General features: G+C 32.8%; 1 protein-coding gene across 1 annotated transcript; it reads right to left on the bottom strand.

The window, feature by feature from the left end:
• Window positions 1-2,064: 2,064 nt before the first annotated feature.
• Window positions 2,065-3,106, bottom strand: LOC126682626 (BAG family molecular chaperone regulator 2-like). Its single transcript, XM_050378362.2, has 2 exons — window positions 2,639-3,106; window positions 2,065-2,333 (listed from the first exon to the last, which is right to left on the bottom strand). The coding sequence occupies exons 1-2, from the start codon at window positions 2,889-2,891 to the stop codon at window positions 2,113-2,115; spliced, it is 474 nt and encodes a 157-aa protein (XP_050234319.1). The 5' UTR covers window positions 2,892-3,106; the 3' UTR covers window positions 2,065-2,112.
• Window positions 3,107-24,728: the final 21,622 nt, after the last annotated feature.

A 24,728-nucleotide genomic window follows, 5' to 3' on the forward strand; every position in this document is an offset into this window, starting at 1 on the left:
TTATAATTGCATTCATCGTTGGTTGCATCGCTTACGATTGATAACACTAGAAGTTTGTCTTGTGCCTTCATTGGTTGGGAGTTCGTGTGTTGTCATGTGTTTACAATCACCAAGGTTGTTAATTGTTGTGGTTGATAGTGAGATTCATTTCTTGCTTGGGGACAAGCAAGGTTTTAGTGTGAGGAGGTTTGATAGGAGTAAAATACTCCTATCTTTAGGATGTCTTTTCGTATGCTTTTATGTGCTTTCACCCCACTTTTATATGGAATTGATTAGCTTATAGAGGGTGTTTATGTTTCAGGGAATCAAGAGCATTACGAAGAGTTTTGAAGCCGGAATAGTGGAAAATGAGCGGAAACGGAAGTCGAGCGCGAAAGGAGTTAAAGCCGGAAGCGAAAGAAATGAATCCCTCCCCTTCTGAAGAGGTGTCTCGATTCGAGACACCCCACTTATATGTGTGTCTCGAATCGAGACACAAAGATTCAAGAAACAGATTGCTTAGCAATCTGTGTCTCGAATCGAGACACACCTATAAGTTGTGTGTCTCGATTCGAGACAAGGGTTAACAGGAGGCTCGAAATTTTCTTGGGTTCTTTCCCTATTGGGCCAAACATTCTAGATGGGTTGTATTTTTATTCCTTATTTTGGGTAGTACTATAAAAGGATCCCCTCTTTCCCATTTTAGGGTTATGCACTAGATTTAGATTTGTAGCCCCCAATTCCTTTTACTATTCTCAGCTTTTTGAATTACACTTGTTCTTAGCGCTATTTTGAGTTTGATGTTATTAATTGAAGATTATTATTATTAATAGAAGATTGTTGGTTCCTTATTATTGTTCTTTATTATCTCTTTATGCTTGGATCTTCAATTATTGCAAGGTAATTAATCTCTAACTATGTTTACTCCTAATGCTTACTTATTAGTTATTGCTATGATGTTTGTGATGAGTAGCTAAATCCTTAGTTTAGGGGTTGTTGATGAAGTTTGGTTGTGATTAGTTGACTAGGGTTTGATTTGGGTATTAGGGTTTGTAGTGATTTGTATGCTTAATGCCTAGGATAGATTGATCTCCTAATCCTAGGTTAAGAGGGTAATTAATTAGGCGAGAGTCACTTAATAACCCGGAATTAGCAAATCACTTAATTAGGGTTTAATCACGCGAGAGCGGTTTAGGGCTTAATCGGTTTTAGGTTAAACTTCGTGATTGGATTAAATTGATATAATCGAAATCTAATTACGCGAGAGCGATTTAGATTTCGGGGTATTAATTTAATTACAATTAGTTCTAATTGCGGACTCGAGAGAGCGGGTTAGGCACTTTTGAAAACTTGACCCGAACTAATTACCAAATCAACCCCGGTTAGCTAGAACGTGTCAAATCGATTTAACAACCTCTAAACGCCTTTTGCCTATTGTTTTATCCCGTTTATTAATTAATTGCTTTAGTTTTTAATTGCTTAAAGTGTTAATTTCACTAGTTTTAAATTCCGTAGTCATTACTATAATTCCAATGGATCGTTGCTTTCCGAATTGAATTTCCAATTACGTGTTCGCTCACTTTAAACCTCTTGTCTTCGTGGGATCGATTCCGTATTTCCGGATTACTATAAGTTAGTATTTTTGCTAACAGCCCGACCAAACCCGACCCGAACCCGTAAAAATAATACATTAGGACCTGGTCTGGGTAGTATATTTAAAGTCTAAACCGGGCTTGGACAGGCTTGAACTTGCCTTTAAAAAAGTCAAGCCCGATCCGAGCCGCTCAAACCCGACCCATGAACAGGTTTAAGCGCTGTTGTAAATTAATGGATTGCGAAAATCCTTTCCCACCACTTTATGAATATTATACAACATCATTTTACATAGTAAAGTAAAGAAGATGACTAGGATATGCATCAACTTACACACATCTGCTGAAATAATACAATTGAAGTCATTAATCTAAGAGAGATACCCAAACATCATTTTATCTTTCTGTTGTTAGAATAGTAATTTACCCATTAATTAGACTTTAGTCAAATATTAAATTTCAAGTTCAAATCATAGTGTTCCCTTCCCAAAACTAAAAGAAACGACAATGATATATTTAATTAAGGTGGTTAGGTTTTTGTTTATACAGTTATACAAGGAGTTCCAATGGATTGGCCACGTGGCATGCTATGAAGTTTCATCTCCTTGATAGCAGGATCTTCTAACAAGAACACCTTGTCCTTGTCTCTAACCCCAACCATGTGTAAATATTCACTATCTTCCCTTTCTTTTCCTTTGAACAATAATCTTTGCTCTCTTGGTTCCAACCCACTTACCAATGACAATACCATCTTTAGTTCCCCTGAAAAATTCCAAATCCGTTTTTAAAAATTAATTGTAATTTTTTTATAATTTGATAACCATTTAGTCAAGAAATTTAGAGTTTGGTAATTATAAAAATATTTAATCCACAGAATGATGATTGAAATCTGCGTTTCAAGAAAGTAAAAACGCTCCAAAACAAAAATTTGTCTAACAATATTTTTAATTAAAATAAAGTATAAATAAAAGACTTTATAATTTTAAAAGCGTTTTTGAAAACAGAAATAATATCGAGATGTAAAATTCTATAATTTCCGTTCAATATAGAGATTAATTCGGACTTACCGAAGGTTGAGGTAGCCTCAATAGAAATAAGATGGAAGTGAGAAAGAGTAGAGACATTGATAGAGATCAACTCTGCAACACTATCACCGGAGTCTCTTTTCTGAACAAGCATGCCCCCAGGCCTAACCTCCCATTTCACTTCACTATTATTGTAAATGTTTTCACAATTCGCCTTTTCACTTCCTTTATTATTATTATTTCCACAAAACTTAAAACTGCCTCTGCAAAACCTCTTAGACCTAAACTTCATCATGTTTATATAAACTTGATATTAACTAAATTTTGTGTTCTTTTTTGTTCAAAAATGAGCTCAAAGTTAATGGGGAGAAAAAAGAACTTGAGAGTAGCTTTGTTATATAGTAGGACAACATATAAGGTAATGAATAAAATATAAGCCGCATTCGGTGTTCAGAAAATACTAAACTATTTTAATTGGATAATTCAATTAGTGTAATGTTTCCAACATAGTGAATGAAAAACAATAGTAAGAAATTGGATAATTGTTATAGTACTCCCTCCGTTCCAAATTGATAGGCAGTATTTTGAATTTTTTTTATTTCAAATTATAGACAGTAATTTATTACATAAATGCTTAAATGATATATATGTCCTCGTTAATTGCAATATATTATATTAAAAAGAGAAAAAAAAACCCACTAATAAAAAAAATTAACACAACATTAAATAAGGGCAAGTGTATTATATTTTTATAAAATTATTTATTTTATATAAATTTATTAAATTTTTTAATATTTGTTTTTATCTTAAATTGCCTATCAATTTGAAACCGAGAGTAGCAAACATGAAAAGAACATATAAGATGATGACACATGGGGTATAGGATGGGCATAAATTGGTTATATATTCATATCGGGAGAAAAATATATAGTTTCTTGTGCTAAATTTATGGAGAGAGGGTGGCTAGGGCACATGGGAGTTGGTGCTATTGTTTTACACGCTTGCTTGATTAACGGGCCAGATATAATCAAATCATGTGCTCTGTTGTTTCTTCCTCTTCTTTTATCAACCTTTTTTGTTTTTGATTTTTTTGGAAGTTGAAGTCTTAAAATGTGAAGAGTATGGAAACTTGTTGTAATCTATGTGAAAATTGAAAAAAATTGAAATATTTTTATCCCACATTGCTTAGGAAGAAACTAATCAATATATTTATTAAGAAACTTAGATTTAAATTATAAAAGATATCCAATTTTGTAAACACATAAAAAGTTAAATTATTTCTAATTAAATATATATAACCGTGCGCCGACTGGCCGGCTAGTTTAACTTGATTTGAATACTATTATATTTGTTTTTCGTGTAACTCAATCTTTTTATTATATTCATAGATTTTTCATTTTTTTTTATCATCTAGATTTTTCATTTTTATAACTCATGAATATATGAAATCGTGAAAATAAATTCTACATTTAATACTGCTATTTCAATTTTTTTCTATAAATAAAGCTTTTGTCTTCCTATTTAAACAAAAAAAAAAAAAAAAACACTATAGAAAAACAGTGTTATGCTTGAGAAATATTTCAAGATAGAAAAAGTGGAATAGAATGATTAAGCATTGTCCAGTGCTTAATGTATTTTGACTGTTTTATTCTAGATGCAACGTAGTAGTTAGACTATTTTGACCAGAAAGACGGAGCTGAGAAACATCTTAAAAAAAAAAGCAACCTAATCTGCGACTCAGTCAGCAACATCAATTAGGAATTTTGTATTTTTATCAATTTGTTTCATCAATTTTAAGATGAGTTAAGTTTCTGCCATGGGTTCTATCGATGTTGCTGGTTTGAATGCTACTGCTTTTAACGCTAATAAACCCTTATGTATTGAGGGTTTGCACTTTAAATTTTATTTGATACGCTTAATTTGTATAGTATCTATTCTAAGTATAATGTGTGCATTTTATATTATTTTTTTTGAGAACATTATGCTTGAATAGGTGTTGTTTTGTAGGTGATTTATACAAGAAAGTCATCAACCGGGAATCGAAGGAATTTGCAAAGAAACGAAGAAATTTTATCAAATTGATCCTTGTACATAAAATGGTTATTTTGGCCCTTTTCAAGACTTTAAATGAGAATGAGTTCCCCATATGAATTATAGTAGACACCATAACCTTTCCAAAACATCAAGAGTTACATCATACGGAGTTGTCTAGCCCAGATTATGAAGTTTTTAAGATTGACAAAAGTGCACGTCGCATTAGTTTACTTATAGATTTGACCCTTATGCCTTAATTGGATATTTCAGAATACTTAGAGATCTCTAATGACTCTTTGTTCTTCATATGAAATAAACTAGACATCTCAAGCTTTCCAGTGAATAAAGAACCAAGTCATTTGGATGTGCATACAAAGAGTAATGGTTTTCCGAAGTCGGTGGTTGCACTGAAATCCTGTCGGGCGGAAGGAATGAGTACCTCGGCAAGAACCACTTCTGGAAAGTGGTCCTTTCGAGGTGACCAGATCCTGTCGGGCGACAGGAATGGCTTGCTCGGTAGGAATTACGGCTGAACATAGAAAAAGTCATCTGAATTGCTAAATTCATTAAGGATCAATTCTAATTTGACCCGGACTTATTTTGCAACATAAAATGTGGAATCTTCTACTTCTAGAAGGTTCAGAGCATCAAAGATCAAAGTCTAAATTGGATTAGGAGTGTTTCTGTACACATTCAACACTTAATTTTAATCCCATTACGAGATTGACTTAGGGAAAAACTCAAGTTTCAAGACCTCTATAAATAGAGCTCAGCTCAAGGCTAATAAATTATTCAATTCATTATGTAAATATATTCATTATTCTATTCTTTGTTTATTAGTTTAGTTTAGTTTTTAGTTCAGTTGTTCTTTAGTTTAGCTTATAAACTCATCCAAGCACATTTTGGATTTCAAGAATGAAGAGGATTATTTTCAAGTCAAATCAAGTTTGATTTCTTCTTCCTTCTCTTAAATTATGCAGTTCTTTATTGTTTGTGTCACGACCCGATTTCCACCCGAAACTCGAGTCGAGACCGGCGCTAGGGAATGAGAATGGGAATGATTGTTTCGTAACCCGTAGCAAGCCTAGGAAAAACAGTAAAAACATTTCGTGTTTTGAAAACGATAAAGGTCTCAAGCTCTTCTCACAAGTATTTGAAAACCTTTAAATAAACATGCAATCAAAATCCTGCGATTTCATTCCTGGACTCAGGATAGTACGCGTACACAACACGTATCTAAAAATAACCATGTCCAGAACAATGCTAGCGGTGCGAACCAGTTAATATATCAGGTAACCGGTTAAAGAATTTCATACAAACATAAAGCTTTTATGAAAACCCATGTTTCTTTATAAACAACTGGCAAAAACCCCTTTTTTATATAAAACATGCATTTTCCCAATGTGTTAATACTAATAGTAGTTTCATATCAGAGTTAAAATATTTATAAATGAACTACTGTGCGACGATAGAGCTACCCTGCAGCTCTAGAGTGACCTTTATATGATTACAACTTTCGGAGAAAGAACTAGAAGTCTTGTCACGTCAAAATGTTATTCACATGTGAATGGGAAATCAACGGGGGTAAAAAATGAGTGAATTCACATAGATACTTAAGCATATTAATAAAAATGGAAATCAAAATAAACATATTTTATGCAGCCAAATAACCGATTCAGATGAAATCCTAAGAGAAACCCATTTTTTTAAACTATAGTTAACACTATAGTTTATGCTCACTTGTTTAACAGAGGATGAATTATGAGCTCGCAATGTCACAACCATCTTAACTCTCTGTAGGGTTGTCAGGCTGTAAATTGAAATACTAACGCCACTGGACTGCCTGTTAGGTCTAGGCCGCTTTACAAGCATCTGGACATAAGACCCAACTATCATGCAAGACGATGCAATAATTTATTAATACTGGTGATCACATAGTCCTATTGTTGCCCAATAGATAGCACGTTTCGATGGATCTATATTGGTTTCAAATCGACTCTATGCAATGCAAATTCAATCACATTTTGAGTTATAAATGTTTTGGCATTAATATTCAGAAGTTAATATGCGAACTCATAAAATCGTTACCCACAAAACAATTTTCGAACACCCTCTATTCATCTGGTCCGGTAGATCGCTGGCTCGTCGGATAGACTCTATAGACATTACTAGACATATAACATATCTAGTCTGTAATACCCCGTAATTTTAAGTAATTAGAATATGTCACGAGGTCAAATTGGAGTAATAAAAATATTAAAAATAATATTTTGAGGTTTCGAATATTAAGAAAAATATTCGGAAAGACTAAGTTTAATAGACAAATGGTAATAATAAGGTTTGACTATTTAAAATTTTTAAATTAAATCACGAGAAGTGATTTAATAAATTCAGAATACATAAATTAATTAAATGTAAATTTAATTTATACGTATCCATAAAAAATATCGTAATAATATGAGTTTAAAATTTAAATCGGAAATTTAAATTTTAATAAACGAGTGTGGACGTGAGTAATAAATTTGAGAATACTCTTTAGCGTCGTATAAATTGATATATTGATAATTAATATATCAATGTACCACTCTAAATGGAGAGTTTAAGATTTCGGACAAAACCCCGAAATTAAAATGTCGAAACTCGGAAAGCTCGACGAGTTATGGATGAATATAAGTTAAGATATATATATATATATATATATATATATAAATATATATATATTTAAAAAAAGAAAAAAAAAAGAAGAATAATAGTGGAGGCGGTGGCTAATAAGGAAAAAGGTTTTCTTTAGTCCCTGAATTCTTTACTTTAATTAGTTTTAATTATAAACTAATTAAATGGTATTAGATTTTCTAAATTGAAAATAAAATAATATATAAGTCCCGAGCGAATAATTTTGGTGTCATTATTCGCGAAATAATTCGAAGAAGCTACGGTCTAATTTTTATTAAATTTGGACGTAGTAATTTTATTTAAGTGGGACTGATTTGTACCTAATAAATCTTTGGAGATTTATTAAAAATAAAATATAAGTCGGATGCGAATAAAAATTATATTTTTATTCGTTTTATATTTTATTGGATTTTTGCATAAAGTTTCATAAAATTTGGAATTAGTCTCCGTTTAGACTACGGACAACTAATTAAAATCAGAGTTAAAGTGCATGATTGAGCTAGTACCAAATGGTAGTTTAGCCAATCCAAATGCCTATATATAGAAGTGAGGGGGGCATCTCATTTCTTTGCGTCAAGATGGTTGACGTGCTTGCTAGTTATAGCAAGCCGAGGGCGGCGCGACGCGATCTATTTGGCGATTCCGACTCCGTTTCTTCGACGATTACTCAAGTAATCGAGGTATTAATCTCGTATACAAAGTTTATTTCGATATATAATTATTATATATTCGATATTAAACGGTAAACGTATTGAATCGATCGTGTGCGTATCGATTCAACGTTTTAATTATAGAATTGAATTATTTGGATTGTGGTTAAGTGTTTGGAGCGGGAAAAATACATCAAGCACGTCGGAAAGTGACTCGGGAATGAAATCCTGGTGCCTGCACGTGTGCACGACCGTGCATAGGCAGTGCACGAACGTGCACAGGCAGTGCACGAACGTGCACAGGCAGTGCACGAACGTGCACTGGCCAAGGCTGTGCACGAACGTGCACAGGCAGTGCACGAACGTGTAGTCCGACTCCGACGGGGTCTTTTCATGCGGCGAATCCGAGGAGACTTCGTCTAGTAGGACGGTGTGTTTACCGTCAGTTAGTAAATGTTTAAAGGTGAACATATTAAAATGATAGAAGTCTATACCAAGAGTGGTATTATATATTGAACGAGAAGTTCAATATTGAGATTAGTTTATGTGTTCGTTTATAGAGTTGTTTATAAACAGAAATGGTATTTGAGTCTATCGTTTATACGATAGGACTAGAGTTAGAAATTCAATGTCTAATGAATTTTGACATTTGAATTTTAATTAGATCCGACAAGTGGTCGATCTAGTGAGCCAAACACCAACGTGTTTGACTGACAAGCTTGCTTGGAGCTTACGTTTTTAAAAATGGGGACGACAGTACTGTGACTTTTACTTTGTGGTTTTTTACTTTTGAATATTTATATTTAAACTGTTTTAAATAACAAATCGCACTAGTATATTTAACCATGAAAGATCCATTGGAACAAACTTCCTATTGGTTTTCAATAGGACTGTGTGATCACCAGTATTACGATAGATACGAGCCTGTGTCTGACATAGAGGTCAGTTAATGTCATTGGGCGTTGGAAGTGCTAGCGACCCTGACTTAACAGTCTGAGACGGCAGTAACGGTTACGGTCACAGGCAGTACTGTGATGGCAGTTTCACGGTTACGGTCCAGACACTCGGCTTAGACGGCAGTGATTCAGTTCACGGTCTAAGGCCCATGTTGTGTAGGTTGAGACCCATACAATAGTCTGCCTTGTAGGGTTTCATCTGGATCGACTAATTGGTAATATTTTACATATACAAATGTTTTATGTATTTGCGATTTGAATATTCAACTGTAAATTGTAGACTCACTCAGAAATATTTATATTTCTGACCCTCCCTAATGTTTACCTTTCAGGTTATCAAGTACGAGGTCAGACTTCCACAGTAATTCTGGAAGTCAATGTCAGTCATACCTCTAGAGCTGCAAGTAGTCGGGTACTGGGAAGTCTGTCTTTTTATTTACAGCAGTTCAAACTTATTTTGATATACTCTGATTTGAACTACTGTAAATGTATATGATTGAAAAGCTGCGTGTTTTCTAAAATGCTAGGACCAGGTGTTTGAGTGATACACTGGTTTCATGTGTTTAGCATTTTATGATTGTATTAGAAGCAGAGCAGGTGCGTCAACTGAGATTGATGTTTGCGCTCTAGTTTCTTTAAATACAATCGGGGTTTTACGAACCCAGTTTTCAGAAATGTGTTTTCATTACACGAGAAAAGGTTTTAACGATACTTTCTGAAAACAGATCATATGTGATATATGATCTTGAATTGCGATCGCGTTTTTGATAAAGGTGTTAAGGTATTTCTGCAACGAGGTTTCAAACCTTTTTATGTTTTAAAACGCGAAAAATTTTCAAAGGTTTTTAGGCTTGCTACGGGTTTCGGAGCAACCACTCCCATTCCCTAGCGCCGGTCGCAATCCATGAATTTGGGTCGTGACAAACTTGGTATCAGAGCAATAGTTCTCGGACTCGAGAATTTGAAAACATTGCTGGTACATGGAAATAAAGTATGGGGTAGATGTCATAGGTACTCATAGGAACTACTGCAGCACATAGGATTCGAGTCATGTCTCCTACATATATTCTTATGTTTCATAGGTTCTCAGCCTTCCCTTTTGGGATATAAGACTGCGATATACGCGTGCGAGTCGTCTAGACAACTCGATAGCGATGCTTGATTATCAAGCATGGAAATAACTTGAAGACACTATTGAAGTCATTCGATTGTAGTATAAGGAGACGATTAACAGAAGAAGTACGAATTTAGAGAAGTGGAGTAGTTATGGAGAAATCTTACTGGTTACAGAGTTTAGGATCAGGAGGAAACCTACAAAAAATCAAATGATATAACCTGTTATGGTTATTCATTTAAATGATTTTAAAAGCATAATTGTGCCTAGACATGAGACGTCATCACCTTATGCACAACTATGCAACTATTTAAAAAATGATTTTTAAAACAAATTGTTTTGAAAATGCGCGCAAATGATTGAAATATTTCAAACATATTTGTTTTTATTGTAAGTACTCCTAGACCAGAACTCTGTGACAAAAGTAAATACTCGAGATCAAGTAGTAAGCGATTCTCGAGGGGGCAACATAAGCATATGAGAATGGAAGTTGGAGAATAAAAGTTATGGACAGGAAAGCACAAAACTAGTTTTAGTTAAACGAATTACAACTTGTATCGGATAGATATATATATCCGAGTTACGAAAAGTTAAGGATAAGAATATCCTTAAATAAGATGTCTAGGGCATTGTACCCTACGACACTAGAAATAAGAAAGGAGAGATAGAACCTACTGATCGAGCAGTGATTAAGACGTTAGAGATACGTGACTTCTCACTAGCGATTAGTGTAACTTGAGTTTAGGAAGACTCAAGGCAAGTGGAAGATACATGATTCAAGGCTTAGTAAATAGAGATAGTGTATTGATGAAGCGAGTTTTAGATGATGTCTGAAAACCGCCAGGGTGTAGTAAAACCCAAATAACTTTTGATTGAACCGTTAGATCGGTTTGATTTTGGAATATGATATTCCTGAGACGGTTATGTAGAGATTAACCGCTGCGATCATCGAACGGAGAGTTAGAAGATGGCTATTTTTGAGAGTAACGATGGGAAACTTGCGTGAATTTTGGCAGTGAGCCAAAAGTGCAAGTGATAAAAGTATAAAGTATAGAGTTTAATTAACTTGAGATTATCAATGGAAGCTCCATGTATATGTAAATGAATTTGAAAACTATTGTGAAACAGTAGTTTCAAAATGTGAAAATTCCGATAACCGGGCCTTGTGACTATGAAGTCTTGGCTGGCCGGTGACATAATATACATGTAGAGTACGTCTAATTTGAATGTCGGACCAAAAATATGTAAAGTATGGCCGACCAAAAGTGGAAAGTATGAAACTAATATTTTATTTTTATATGAAATGTTTTGAATATGGAGCGAGAAATTGATAGTCAATTAATTAAATATAGTAGTGGCTATAGAGCATTGAGGATGACTCTTAGCTGCGAGCAAAGAGGCTATATGTATAAGGCTAAGGAATAATACGTAGCGATAGTCAGATCAAAGATGTAAGGTCTGAGAATTTTATGCATCAGAATGAATGAAATATTCTGAGTAAACTATAGTTTAAGGTAAATGACATGCTAAGAGTAGAAATGTTTGGATATCAAGATAAGAGTTCCGCGATGATGAAAGGAAAAAGACTGTAGACTCGTGAAGGAGCACATCAGATAGTAAAGATATATGAGGAGATAAGAAAGTAATATAGAAAGTAACATCGTATTGAAACGAGTTACGATGAAATAAGCGTACGAATGTAAGATAAATCGCTTATTACTTTAAAAAAGGATGTATGTAGAAAATAAATATAAAGTCTAAGAGCTTATATTAAAGAATTATATGAGCTATAGACGCAGAATAAGAAGAGAAAACATAGATTGCATTGGTGTGTATCGATATTAAGATTAACATGGAAATGTTTTATCGATACGTGCAACAGTAAATTTGACTTTACCTATATATGATATAAGTAAAGTCACTAATGTAAACTCAATTGAGTTTGAGATATTGTACACTAACAGTGAAGGTGTCAGTAGTAGATATAATTATAAGTGTGCAAATGAGTATTGCATGAAGGGAATAGAGAAGTATAATAGAACGTCTCACACGTTTGTTAAACGTGGACACAAAAGAATTTAAACTAAGGTTTATCGTGAAGATAGCGTAAGTTAGATCCGAGTGATGGATTTTTCAAAACTAAGTATAAGTGGAGTTGCAGAACACAGTATAAGTACTACTAGTTCTGATGTGGACATGGAGTGAGTGAACACCTCAACTGTTCTTATGAGATATATGAGAACAAGTAGTCAAGCTACTTCTGGATTATTCTGAAAGTGATGTTAATAGACAATGAGTCTGTGTGACTAATAAAGAAAGGATATGCACAATGTGTGCGATCAATGTTATTAATTCTGAGAAAATGTCACAATTAAGTTGAGATTTCCAATTGTAGGTGACAATTTGAAAATACTAGAAATCTTAGATGATATCTAGTTGATCTGAGAAAGATTCAAATGGTTATAAGTGGAAGTAACTAGTATGGTCAAAGAAATTAGTAATTTCTTGAGTTTCGCAGAGGACTGCGAATACTGCTTGCAAGATTTTTCAAAAATCTTTGCATTAACAATGAAATTCTATAAAGAAAGTGTGAAGGTTGATTGAATAGATCAACGTGAAGTAGATTTTGGAGATTTAAAAGGAATGATTGGCAATAGTGCAAGTGTTAGCACTATTCATAAGATACATAAGATGTGTTAAAGATTCAAGCGGAGATATGTTATGATATAACATGATTGAGATATAGAAAGTGTTCCTCGATGGCCGAAAAAGCACGAGGTAACTGCCAATGTATGAATTGGAAATTGACAATAGTTATAGTCGCACTGAAAGTCGAAAGACACTAGTGGTATGATACGAAGTGCGAACTATTTCGAATAAGAGTTATTGTAATAGAAGTCAAGAGGCACTGCTTGTATTATACATGGAGTAAGTTGCCTACGAATTAAAAAAAATCATAAAAGTTAGGATTATGATATAAGAAGAATATCATATAGAGATCCTACAATCTAACTGTAAAGAGAAAGTTAGTGAGTTGTATATCAGAGTAGCGCAGTGGAAGTGTGGAGGTTTGCAGAAATTATATACATACTACAATACGGTGCTAGCGACCAGTAAGTAAGACATTCAAATTTTAAATAGTTAAGTGTTGGACATAAGGTTTCAAACCTGAAAAGTCTATTGACAGAACCAAGTATAAGATGAAGTGGAAACACTCCAGTTGAGTATATGATGGAATGTGTGATATAATATATGATTGAGTATGCGCTAGATGTAAATTAGCAAAGAGAAGTTTGCGATTTCAGTATTATTAACAAAATACTGAAACAGGACGAATGATTATGTGAACCAGACATGTATAGTCTGAGTATCAGATAAATTATTTTTTCACAGTACCACGAAACGGTACTATGATGTCAAAGTAATGTATCGAGGGAACGATATAAAGAAAGAGGTGAAAAGGATGGTAGAAAAATGTCTAAAGCATTAGTAAGTCAATTTGGAATGCCAGTCACTATACTGATTTTGGCAAATATTTCCAAATTAGAATGGAAATGAGAAGAGATGACAAAGGATTTGTAGTCAAAATACCTAAGTATTAGGAAAGTTTTGACTCAATGTAAATGGTGGTGGACAGTATGATGAAGATCATACGTTTCATACTCTCAAAACTTTGCAAATAGCAGTAAGTTGATGAGAGTTAAAACGATAAAGGTGAAGTCTATGGACGACTAAAACTTGTGACAAGTTTTAGATCAGTAAACAGACAATAGTATCGTTTGTTCCCATAAGAAACAAACGACTTAAAGGGGTAAACCCAATAGTAAAAGTATACACACCTTAAGTGTATAAAAGACTATGGAGTTAGGTTAACCTAACCGATAATGAAAAGATCATAGAATAATGCTAAGAGGCAGCATTATGAGATCAAAGTAATTGATCTCCTTTGTATTAAGAGAAGTAAAAGAAAGAGAGGTTATAGAGTACACAAAATGTGTAAATATATACGATGAAATAGTGTGAGAAAACACACTTTACCAATGGATGAAATGCACAAACACAAAGGAAAAGGAATATGAAAAGAGATAGATCGTGTAAGCTTATACGATTGAACAGTGTTAGAGATTACACTTCGTTGACAGACCAAGAACATTCAGTGAAAGACACTGATCTGATGATGAAACGTAATTGAGAAGTTGAGAGGAATACGATAAAGAATATAACCTAAGTTACAATGAAGTGTGGAGTGTTAACTCCAAGTCATGATGAATCATGACATATAAGAATATTGCATACACATGCAACCGATGAGCTAGTGTTGTGATAAGTATTTCGTGTTTCGTACACGACTACTATAAGAAGAGGGCTTAGAGCCTACCTATATCTGGAATTAACCGTATGCTACGTAAAGCATAAGTATTGACGTATAAAAGGGTTGTATGAAGTCATTTGAGTACGTGGCATTAGATTTTAAATTCGAGGACGAATTTTTATAAGGAGGGGATAATATAATACCCCGTAATTTTAAGTAATTAGAATATGCCACGAGGTCAAATTGGAGTAATCAAAATATTAAAAATAATATTTTGAGGTTTCGAATATTAAGAAAAATATTCGGAAATACTAAGTTTAATAGACAAATGGTAATAATAAGGTTTGACTATTTAAGATTTTTAAATTAAATCACGGAAAGTGATTTAATAAATTCAGAATACGTAAATTAATTAAACGTAAATTTAATTTATACGTATCCGTAAAAAATATCGTAATAATATGAGTTTAAAATTTAAATCGGAAATTTAAATTTTAATAAACGAGTGTGGACGTGAGTAATAAATTTGAGAATACTCTTTAGCGTCGTATAAATTGATATATTGACAATTAATATATCAATGTACCACTCTAAATGGAGAGTTTAAGATTTCGGACAAAACCCCGAAATTAAAATGTCGAAACTCGGAAAGCTCGACGAGTTATGGATGAATATAAGTCAAGATATATATATATATATATATATATATATATAATATATATATATATATATATTAAAAAAAAGAAGAAGAATAGTGGAGGCGGTGGCTAATAAGGAAAAAGGTTTCCTTTAGTCACTGAATTCTTTACTTTAATTAGTTTTAATTATAAACTAATTAAATGGTATTAGATTTTCTAAATTGAAAATAAAATAATATATAAGTCCCGAGCGAATAATTTTGGTGTCATTATTCGCGAAATAATTCGAAGAAGCTAGAGTCTAATTTTTATTAAATTTGGACGTAGTAATTTTATTTAAGTGGGACTGATTTGGACCTAATAAATCTTTGGAGATTTATTAAAAATAAAATATAAGTCGGATGCGAATAAAAATTATATTTTTATTCGTTTTATATTTTATTAGATTTTTGCATAAAGTTTTATAAAATTTAGAATTAGTCTCCGTTTAGACTACGGACAACTAATTAAAATCAGAGTTAAAGTGCATGATTGAGCTAGTACCAAATGGTACTTTAGCCAATCCAAATGCCTATATATAGAAGTGAAGGGGGCATCATATTTCTTTGCGTCAAGATGGTTGACGTGCTTGCTAGTTATAGCAAGCCGAGGGCGGCGCGACGCGATCCATTTGGCGATTCCGACTCCGTTTCTTCGACGATTACTCAAGTAATCGAGGTATTAATCTCGTATACAAAGTTTATTTCGATATATAATTATTATATATTCGATATTAAACGGTAAACGTATTGAATCGATCGTGTGCGTATCGATTCAACGTTTTAATTATAGAATTGAATTGTTTGGATTGTGGTTAAGTGTTCGGAGCGGGAAAAAATCAATCAAGCACGTCGGAAAGTGACTCGGGGATGAAATCCCGGTGCCTGCACGTGTGCACGACCGTGCACAAGCAGTGCACGAACGTGCACAGGCAGTGCACGAACGTGTAGTCCGACTCCGACGGGGTCTTTTCATGCGGCGAATCCGAGGAGACTTCGTATAGTAGGACGGTGTGTTTACCGTCAGTTAGTAAATGTTTAAAGGTGAACATATTAAAATGATAGAAGTCTATACCAAGAGTGGTATTATATATTGAACGAGAAGTTCAATATTGAGATTAGTTTATGTGTTAGTTTATAGAGTTGTCTATAAACAGAAATGGTATTGAAGTCTATCATTTATACGATAGGACTAGAGTTAGAAATTCAATGTCTAATGAGTTTTGACATTTGAATTTTAATTAGATCCGACGAGTGGTCGATCTAGTGTGCCAAACACCAACGTGTTTGACTGACAAGCTTGTTTGGAGCTTATATTTTTAAAAATGGAGACGACAGTACTGTGAGTTTTACTTTGTGGTTTTTTACTTTTGAATATTTATATTTAAACTGTTTTAAATAACAAATCGCACTAGTATAATTAACCATGAAAGATCCATTGGAATAAACTTCCTATTGGTTTTCAATAGGACTGTGTGATCACCAGTATTACGATAGATACGAGCCTGTGTCTGACATAGAGGTCAGTTAATGTCATTGGGCGTTGGAAGTGCTAGCGACCCTGACTTAACAGTCTGAGACGGCAGTAACGGTTACGGTCACAGGCAGTACTGTGATGGAAGTTTCACGGTTACGGTCCAGACACTCGGCTTAGACGGCAGTGATTCAGTTCACGGTCTAAGGCCCATGTTGTGTAGGTTGAGACCCATACAATAGTCTGCCTTGTAGGGTTTCATCTGGATCGACTAATTGGTAATATTTTACATATACAAATGTTTTATCTATTTGCGATTTGAATATTCAACTGTAAATTGTAGACTCACTCAGAAATATTTATATTTCTGACCCTCCCCAATGTTTACCTTTCAGGTTATCAAGTACGAGGTCAGACTTCCACAGTAATTCTGGAAGTCAATGTCAGCCATACCTCTAGAGCTGCAAGTAGTCGGGTACTGGGAAGTCTGTCTTTTTATTTACAGCAGTTCAAACTTATTTTGATATACTCTGATTTGATCTACTGTATATGTATATGATTGAAAAGCTGCGTGTTTTCTAAAATGCTAGGACCAGGTGTTTGAGTTATACACTGGTTTCATGTGTTTAGCATTTTAGGATTGTATTAGAAGCAGAGCAGGTGCGTCAACTGAGATTGATGTTTGCGCTCTAGTTTTTTTAAATACAATCGGGGTTTTACGAACCCAGTTTTCAGAAATGTGTTTTCATTACACGAGAAAAGGTTTTAACGATACTTTCTGAAAACATATCATATGTGATATATGATCTTGAATTGCGATCGCGTTTTTGATAAAGGTGTTAAAGTATTTCTGCAACGAGGTTGCAAACCTTTTTATGTTTTAAAACGCGAAAAATTTTCAAAGGTTTTTAGGCTTGCTACGGGTTTCGGAGCAACCACTCTCATTCCCTAGCGCCGGTCGCGATCCATGAATTTGGGTCGTGACATAGTCTATTCTCATTCTTGATATCAACTCATAGTCCTCTAATTATTAATCACTTTGATTAATAGAGGACCTAATTAAAACGTTTCTAAGTATTAATCAGTCGAATTTCTTAAATTGTCTAAGTCCTTTAAACGTCTTGGTTCATATTTCCAAGTCCTTTTGATTCCGTAGCGAACATACCGTTCAAATTTGTCCGAACCTCGTCAATTAGAAGCTCGACTTGCGAACGCACACGCCGCACGGGACCCTGTGTGCCTGCACGGGTCCCTATGCGCCCGCAAAGCCGCGGGAATTCATTCCTGGGCTTAATCTGTCTAGCTAAAATGTTAATTCTCGATCCAAAAAACTAATTCACATACCAAACAACTCAATTTCGCAATCGAAACGTAAAATCAATCCGTATTCGATCGATTCGATACGGTAACGGTTATAATTCAATATATAATCCAAATTTTATAAAACCGAAATCCAAATAACGGTTATTACTTTGATTATTAACGGATTACCGAAGAAATTTGAGTTAGAAACGAGAAATCGGATCAAAAACGGAAAACGTATCGTCGATCATCAGTTGAAAGCATAAACGGTTGAAAGCCTAACTTTTGGTTCTCTGATATCAAATGAATTCTTTATTTGAATTCTTGTTATATATAATTTGGCAAAATTCAAACTAATCCTTAGAGATTTACGTGTTATTTTAAAAAAAAATCTTAAATACTCGTCCATAACTAAAACAGACAACGAACTCCGAACTTTATGAAATTTTACCCATAAGTTCTATAATTCATAATAAGAATAAAAATGTAACTTTTATTTTCATGTGACCTATATTTTATTTTTAATAAATCATTTAAAATTTATTAGGGCTAAATTAGTACCACTTAATAAAATTTCTATCTCCAAATTCTATAAAATTTTAGAAGTAACTTTTTAAAAATATTCTGTGAATATTGACTCCAAAAATATTCACACGAGACTTATAAATTATTTTATTTTAATTTATAAGCATTTCTTAATTCCCATTAGTTAAAATATAAATATCCAAATTTGATATTTTAACTTCTATAACTATTTTATATTTCTGGAGACACTATAAATTAAATTTATCCTCAAATTTAATTTACGTTCTCCTGATCCTACTAATTATTCGTTACGTAGAATAATTTAGTACTTTAAATTTACGGGGTATTACAGTTTATTTGTTTGCTTTTATTATGTGTAGATAAATTATTGACTTAAAATATTGTGAGTAATATGAATCTATAATTTAAAATCTGAAAACTAAGTTATATCTTTCTTTATTAATGCAGTCCTTCGTTATTAAGAGTAATGTTTTTGATTATTTAATCAACAATCACATGAATTTAGAATAACCCCCTATTTCATGTGATTCAAATACGTTTTTTCTTACCACAAAAAAAGTTGTTTATGTTTTAACTATTGATATGCATGTTGTCAATGAGTTTGCTGCTGATGAAAAAAGGGTCAAACAAAATGCAGAATTGCTGTAGTAGATGAATAATAATTAGTTGTGCAAGAATTTCATTCCGAATGCACTCTACGACTATCTATATGACTATTTTAATAATGACAAGACAAAAAAAAGATTTAGGAAGCGCTATGAAAAAAATATGACATTGGGGAGGATGGAACGAAAAAGTATGCTTTTAGCCACTACCTCAAATATCAGATGATGGAGGATAAATCTTTCGATGCGCAGTCCCATGAGGTATAGAAATTCGTTCATGAGATTATCTCATAAGGTATGATTCTTTAGGAACAATTTCAAGTTGTTGTTTTGATTAATAAACTACTTCCTTCATTGAAGGATTTTAAGAATTCTCTCAGGCAGAAAATCAAGGAGTTCTTGGTTGAAAGTTTGAGTACTTGCCTTCGAATTGAGGAAGAGACAAGAAAACACAAACATAAAGATGAGATGCTTGTTTTTTTAACAACACCAGAAAGTTCAATTCTGCGATTCTGAAGCCAAATGGCAAAAAGAATTTAAAAATCAAAATCACAGCTCGAACTCAAACTAAAATATGAACCATAACAAAATGAATCATAATAGTATATATATATATATATATCACCATACTATTTTAACTAATTAAACTACCCAGTTAAATAATGTAATGATAGTGACAGGTTAATTTAAATTTTTACAAAGTAATTATATAAACGTAATTTTATTTATTATAAAAAAATTATTAATTTAATTTTAATAATAATCTTATTCTAACCTAAATTTATATATTATTACAATTTTAATTTAATTAGTATAATAATGTGACATAAACTAAGCCTAACCTAATTCCAACCTAATTTTAATTCTAAACGAACTAACCGAATCTAATTTAACCTAATTTTAATAATCTAACATAAAATAATTTTAATAAATACATTCTAATTTAATTAACAATTAATATATTAATTTATAAACTCATTTTAATTAAAAAAAAATTACAACAAATTACATAAACTAACTATATAAATAAATACCAATGAGCTATAACTCAAATGGTATAAGCGCTAGGCAGCAAACTGCTAGGTCGTGGGTTCGATTCCTCCCACAAGCGCTCCCCCCTCCCCAATTATAAAAAAAAACTATATAAATAAATTATATTAAACTAATTATATAAAGTTAATTTATTAAATTTATTTTAATTAAAGTAATTATTAAAAAAACAAACAAAAAACCACTAACCGGAGGAGTAAGGAACGACGACGAAGGAAGGGTGAGCAGTCGAAGCCGGCAGTGAGGGGAGAGAAAGTCGGAAGTGAGAGATGGAAAAGGAGGCAACTGGAGGGAAGAGGAAGGCTGAGCAGTCGGAGGGGAGAAGGAGTCGATGGTAGGCGGCGTGGAGAGGGAGGCGAAGGCAGCCAGAGGGGAGAGGGATGATGAGCAGGCAGCATTGTTTGGAGGAGCAAGATTTTCTGGAGGAAAGGAAAAAAAAGAAAAAAAGAAAAGAAGATTGTGAAGTAGGGGGGGAGGGTTATTTTTAGTAATGGATTTAAATTAGTCACTAAAACCAAAACAAAAATAGCTAATGAAAAATGAAACTCACTGTTTATTCCGTCGCCAAAACTGTAAAATAAATAATCGATGTTATCCCGCTATTTATTTTAACACATCGGCGACGAATTCAACGATATGTCGCTAAAAATAGCAACATGTTGTTTGAATCCGTCGTTAAAGATGTTGAAATAAATGGCCGGATGACACCTGCCAATTTTTTTAGATTTAACGACGGATACAAAATCTGTCGCTAAATCCGTCGGTAAACAGATTTTTGTCGCTAATCTATTGTTTTCTAATACTGTAATTTTAACGATATTACTTATATATTCAACATGTTAATCATATTTTTAAATTAAATGTTTGGTTTAATCCAAAAATTAAAATCTCTAATAAATTTAAATTATCTAACCCATAATAAATATCACATACAACACAAATATTTTTAATTAAGTTATATTACAAATTGTAAACAAAACTTAATGTAAACACTCACCATAATTAGTTCAAAACTTTAATTCTGCGTTAAAGATAAAATCGAAACCAAAATATTCAAAAGAAAAGAGTTGATCTTTTGTTAAACTTTACTCTGTCTCTCTATATATTTTTTAAGATCAGTAGTTATATTTTTTTTTTTTTTGAGAATTCATTAATCAAATATGAAACAGTTACATTTGTAAGAAATTCGGAAAAATTCGAAAATTAAATCCGATGACCTGACATGGAACAGACAACATACTGTCTGATTCGCAGATCTACTTACGAAAATAAAAAATAAATTATCTAACTGTTTCGCCAATAAAGTGCCATCTTCGCTCAATCTTCACCATCACCTGCAAACTGATTTATGAAATCAGAAACTACAGTTGTGACATCGCATACAACCAACACATGAACACCCTTCGTAAAAAAGGGACAACAACCTTTCACATAGAAAGAACAACAACCTTTCACATAGAAAGAACAACAAACCCTTCATATAGAAAGGACAAAATATAATTCTCAAAACAAAATACAATACTAAAACAATAAAGAAACTACTATAGGCCATGAACAATTTCATCTTTGTTGTTGAAAGATTTCCACTCTATCTTCGATTCTTGATTTATGAAAATTTGAATTGGATTTGCGCTTCGTCGATAAATGTTAATCCCTCAAGAAAAAAATGAAAAACATTTGGCTATTTATTATATTATATGAAATTAAAATAACATAAAAGAAAAAATGGCTACCGTCAACGGCATTACCTAAACCATTAACGGCAGCCGAAGAAGAATAAAAAAAAAGCTATAGACGGCTAGGTTTTTTTCAGAGAAAAAAAGGAGAGCAGAGAGGCTAGGGTTTAGATCAGTAGTTATATGATTTAAGTCGATGGATACATTGTTTGATTCGATTGTCATGTTTAGACAATTTTGGTACTTGTGAGTGAAAACAAAAGAAACTAAATAATACTAAATTAAGAAGAAAAGTAATAATTACAAAACAATATGGGCATTTCACACAAATAATTCAACTTTAAAATTGTTAATTTGTAATAGTAAGGTTAAACTCATAAAAAGGTTTCTGTAATTTACCATTTTTATTTCGAAAATTCATTTTATTTTTTATTTTTTAGTCCTTATTATTATATAATTTTTGATTGCTATACCCTTTTGTATGACTGTAGGATAAAAAAAATTTAAGTATAAAACTGGAAAAACTAAAAGAAGACCTGAAAATAAAAAATTAGATAAGTAGAAGGATTAGAAAACAAAACGTTAGTACAAGGACTTCTAAAATAAAAATGGTATAATACAGATACCTCTATATAGGTTTTGTTAATAGTAACTCATAACTTATATAGAGCTAATAATTACCCATGGCACTATATTTTAGGGTCTCCTATCACAAAATCTCTTAAGAAAAAAACACGATCACTAAACCATCTAAGTTTTGCTAATTAGGCCAGTAAGCTCTCTTTGTACCAAAAATGACCAAAATACCCTTAAAATCTATTAAAAACAAATCAGATTAATCCAATCCAATCGAACGTAAAGTCATCCATCCATCTAATCAAATCAAAAATAAATCATTCATACACCCAAGTCAAATATAAACCACAAATCCACCCAAATAAATCGAATCACTCAACAAAAAACCGCCGCTTACCGCCGCCACCCATCCATCGCCGCCTCCTTTTTCCGGCCACCACCACCCATCTATCGCCGTCTCCATTACCGGAAAAAAAATTCCGACCAAAAATTAAATATTTTTTTTAATTTTTTTCATTTGATAAGAAGAACGGGATGAACCCATTTATCTTCTCAAGCGAGGTTTGTTTTCAGATGAACCCATGTGTGTTTGCCTGAAAACCGATGAACGGATCCATCTGGGTTTGTTCATTGTGCTGATGAACATACCCAGATGGATCCGTTCATCGGTTTTCAGGCGAATCCAGATGAATTTGTTCATCGATTTTCAGGCGAACCCAGATGGGTTTGCATGAAAACGAACCTCGTCGAGAAGACAAACATGTTCATCCCGTTTGTCTTCTCAGATGAAAATAAAAGTAAAAATATTTATTTAATTTTTGTTCGGAAATGTTTTCTGAGAATGGAGGCGGCGATGGATGGGTGGCAGTGGCCGGGAAAAGATGGTGGCGGTGCGTGGCGGTTTCCGGTTGAGTAGTTTGATTTAGTTGGGTGAATTGGTGTTTAGGTTTGATTTGGTTAGATGGATAGATGGTTTATGTTTGATTTGATTGGATGAACGACTTTAGGTTTGGTTGGATTGATTTGATTTGATTTTTTTTTTTAATAAATTTTAGGAATATTTTTGTTATTTTTGGGTAAAAAGAATTTACTGAACCAATTAACAAAACTTAGAGAGCATAGTGACTGTTTTATAAAGGAGATTTGATGATAGAAGGCTCTAAAATGAGGCAACATAGGTGGTTATTTGTCCTTATATTTATATATAATATAATGTAAAAGGTTATGCTAAATTGATGTATAATGTTTTTTTTTAAATTACTGCTATTTTATTTGTTTTATAATACGTATTAATGGACAATACTATATTCTAAACGACAATCATTCGAATCTATTTTATTATTATTATTTAAAATTTTATGTAGTTTTGATTCAGGTTTAATGTATAGGATTAATAATGCTACAATCAATATATCTTAGAACATTTTATTTGATTTCATTCAGTTAGACCCTTAAGTGTCAATTTCTGCAGCCGAATTATAGGATGTAGATCTTAAATGATGTATGGAATATATGTTTCATTATTTATAATATTTTATTGGATCAGAAAGGTTTTTGTCTTCTTTTGCTAACATTAATTTATTATTTGGGTTGGATCCTTTAGGTTTAATTAGGTAGGCTGTAGACAATTGCTTGAAAATTTATTTTTATTTGAGATTAGTTGGGTAGTCTATAAGGTATCAACCCATGTGAAAATTTAGAAAATATATGAACATCCACCTCTTTTTTAATCCGTGTATATATATATATATATATATATATATATATATATCTTTATGAATAAAAATGGTATAAAAGGGCCACAAGAAGTGGCAAAGATCTCTCTATATAAAGCTTACGCATAAAATATAGAAAATAAACTGCACACTAAATATTACAACTTTACGAGAGAAGAAAATAAAGAGTCACTGAACCAATAATACAATCAGAACCTCTAAAAAAGTCCAAACCCGAATAAAAAAAACTAAAATTACTATAAATGAAATAAAAAAATTGACTTTAAGATAGATAATTTCCTCTGCCATTGCAACCGTATTAAGAAAAATTCTCCTTTCCAAATCATAAATCCACCATAAATCCCTCCTTCCTGCTTAGGAATCTAGGGCTGCCGTGTTACGAAGGCCGTCCTCCAGCTCTAGTTCACCTCCTCACAATTTTGCATAACTTTCTCTTGAAATATGATTAACCCATTGAGGAAAGATATCATCAAACAAACTTGGCATCACCGACATCAACCCAAACTTTTATAATACATCATGTCAAATCAAAAGAGTAAAATCACAATGCATGAATAAATGTTGTCTAGTCTCAATACATGAACAAATCCGACAACCCAAGTTAATAATAGGAATAATGCGACGGAAAGTTAAGAAGTCAAGTGTCGGAACACTACCATGAAAATCCGTCCACATGGGAGAAGCAAAAGACTCCAATGCTTAGATAACATATATGATGCTCCCTTATTTACTGCCATAGAAACAGCAGGTAC

This window comes from Mercurialis annua, linkage group LG5 (genome assembly GCF_937616625.2).
Source record: "Mercurialis annua linkage group LG5, ddMerAnnu1.2, whole genome shotgun sequence".
Taxonomy (NCBI): domain Eukaryota; kingdom Viridiplantae; phylum Streptophyta; class Magnoliopsida; order Malpighiales; family Euphorbiaceae; genus Mercurialis; species Mercurialis annua.

Excerpts from the sequence above, each read along its gene's own strand:
- LOC126682626 (XM_050378362.2), bottom strand. The coding sequence starts at position 2,891 with ATGATGAAGTTTAGGTCTAAGAGGTTTTGCAGAGGCAGTTTTAAGTTT. Across the intron at positions 2,334-2,638 it reads TGAGGCTACCTCAACCTTCG|GGGAACTAAAGATGGTATTG; the intron begins GTAAGTCCGAAT and ends GGAATTTTTCAG.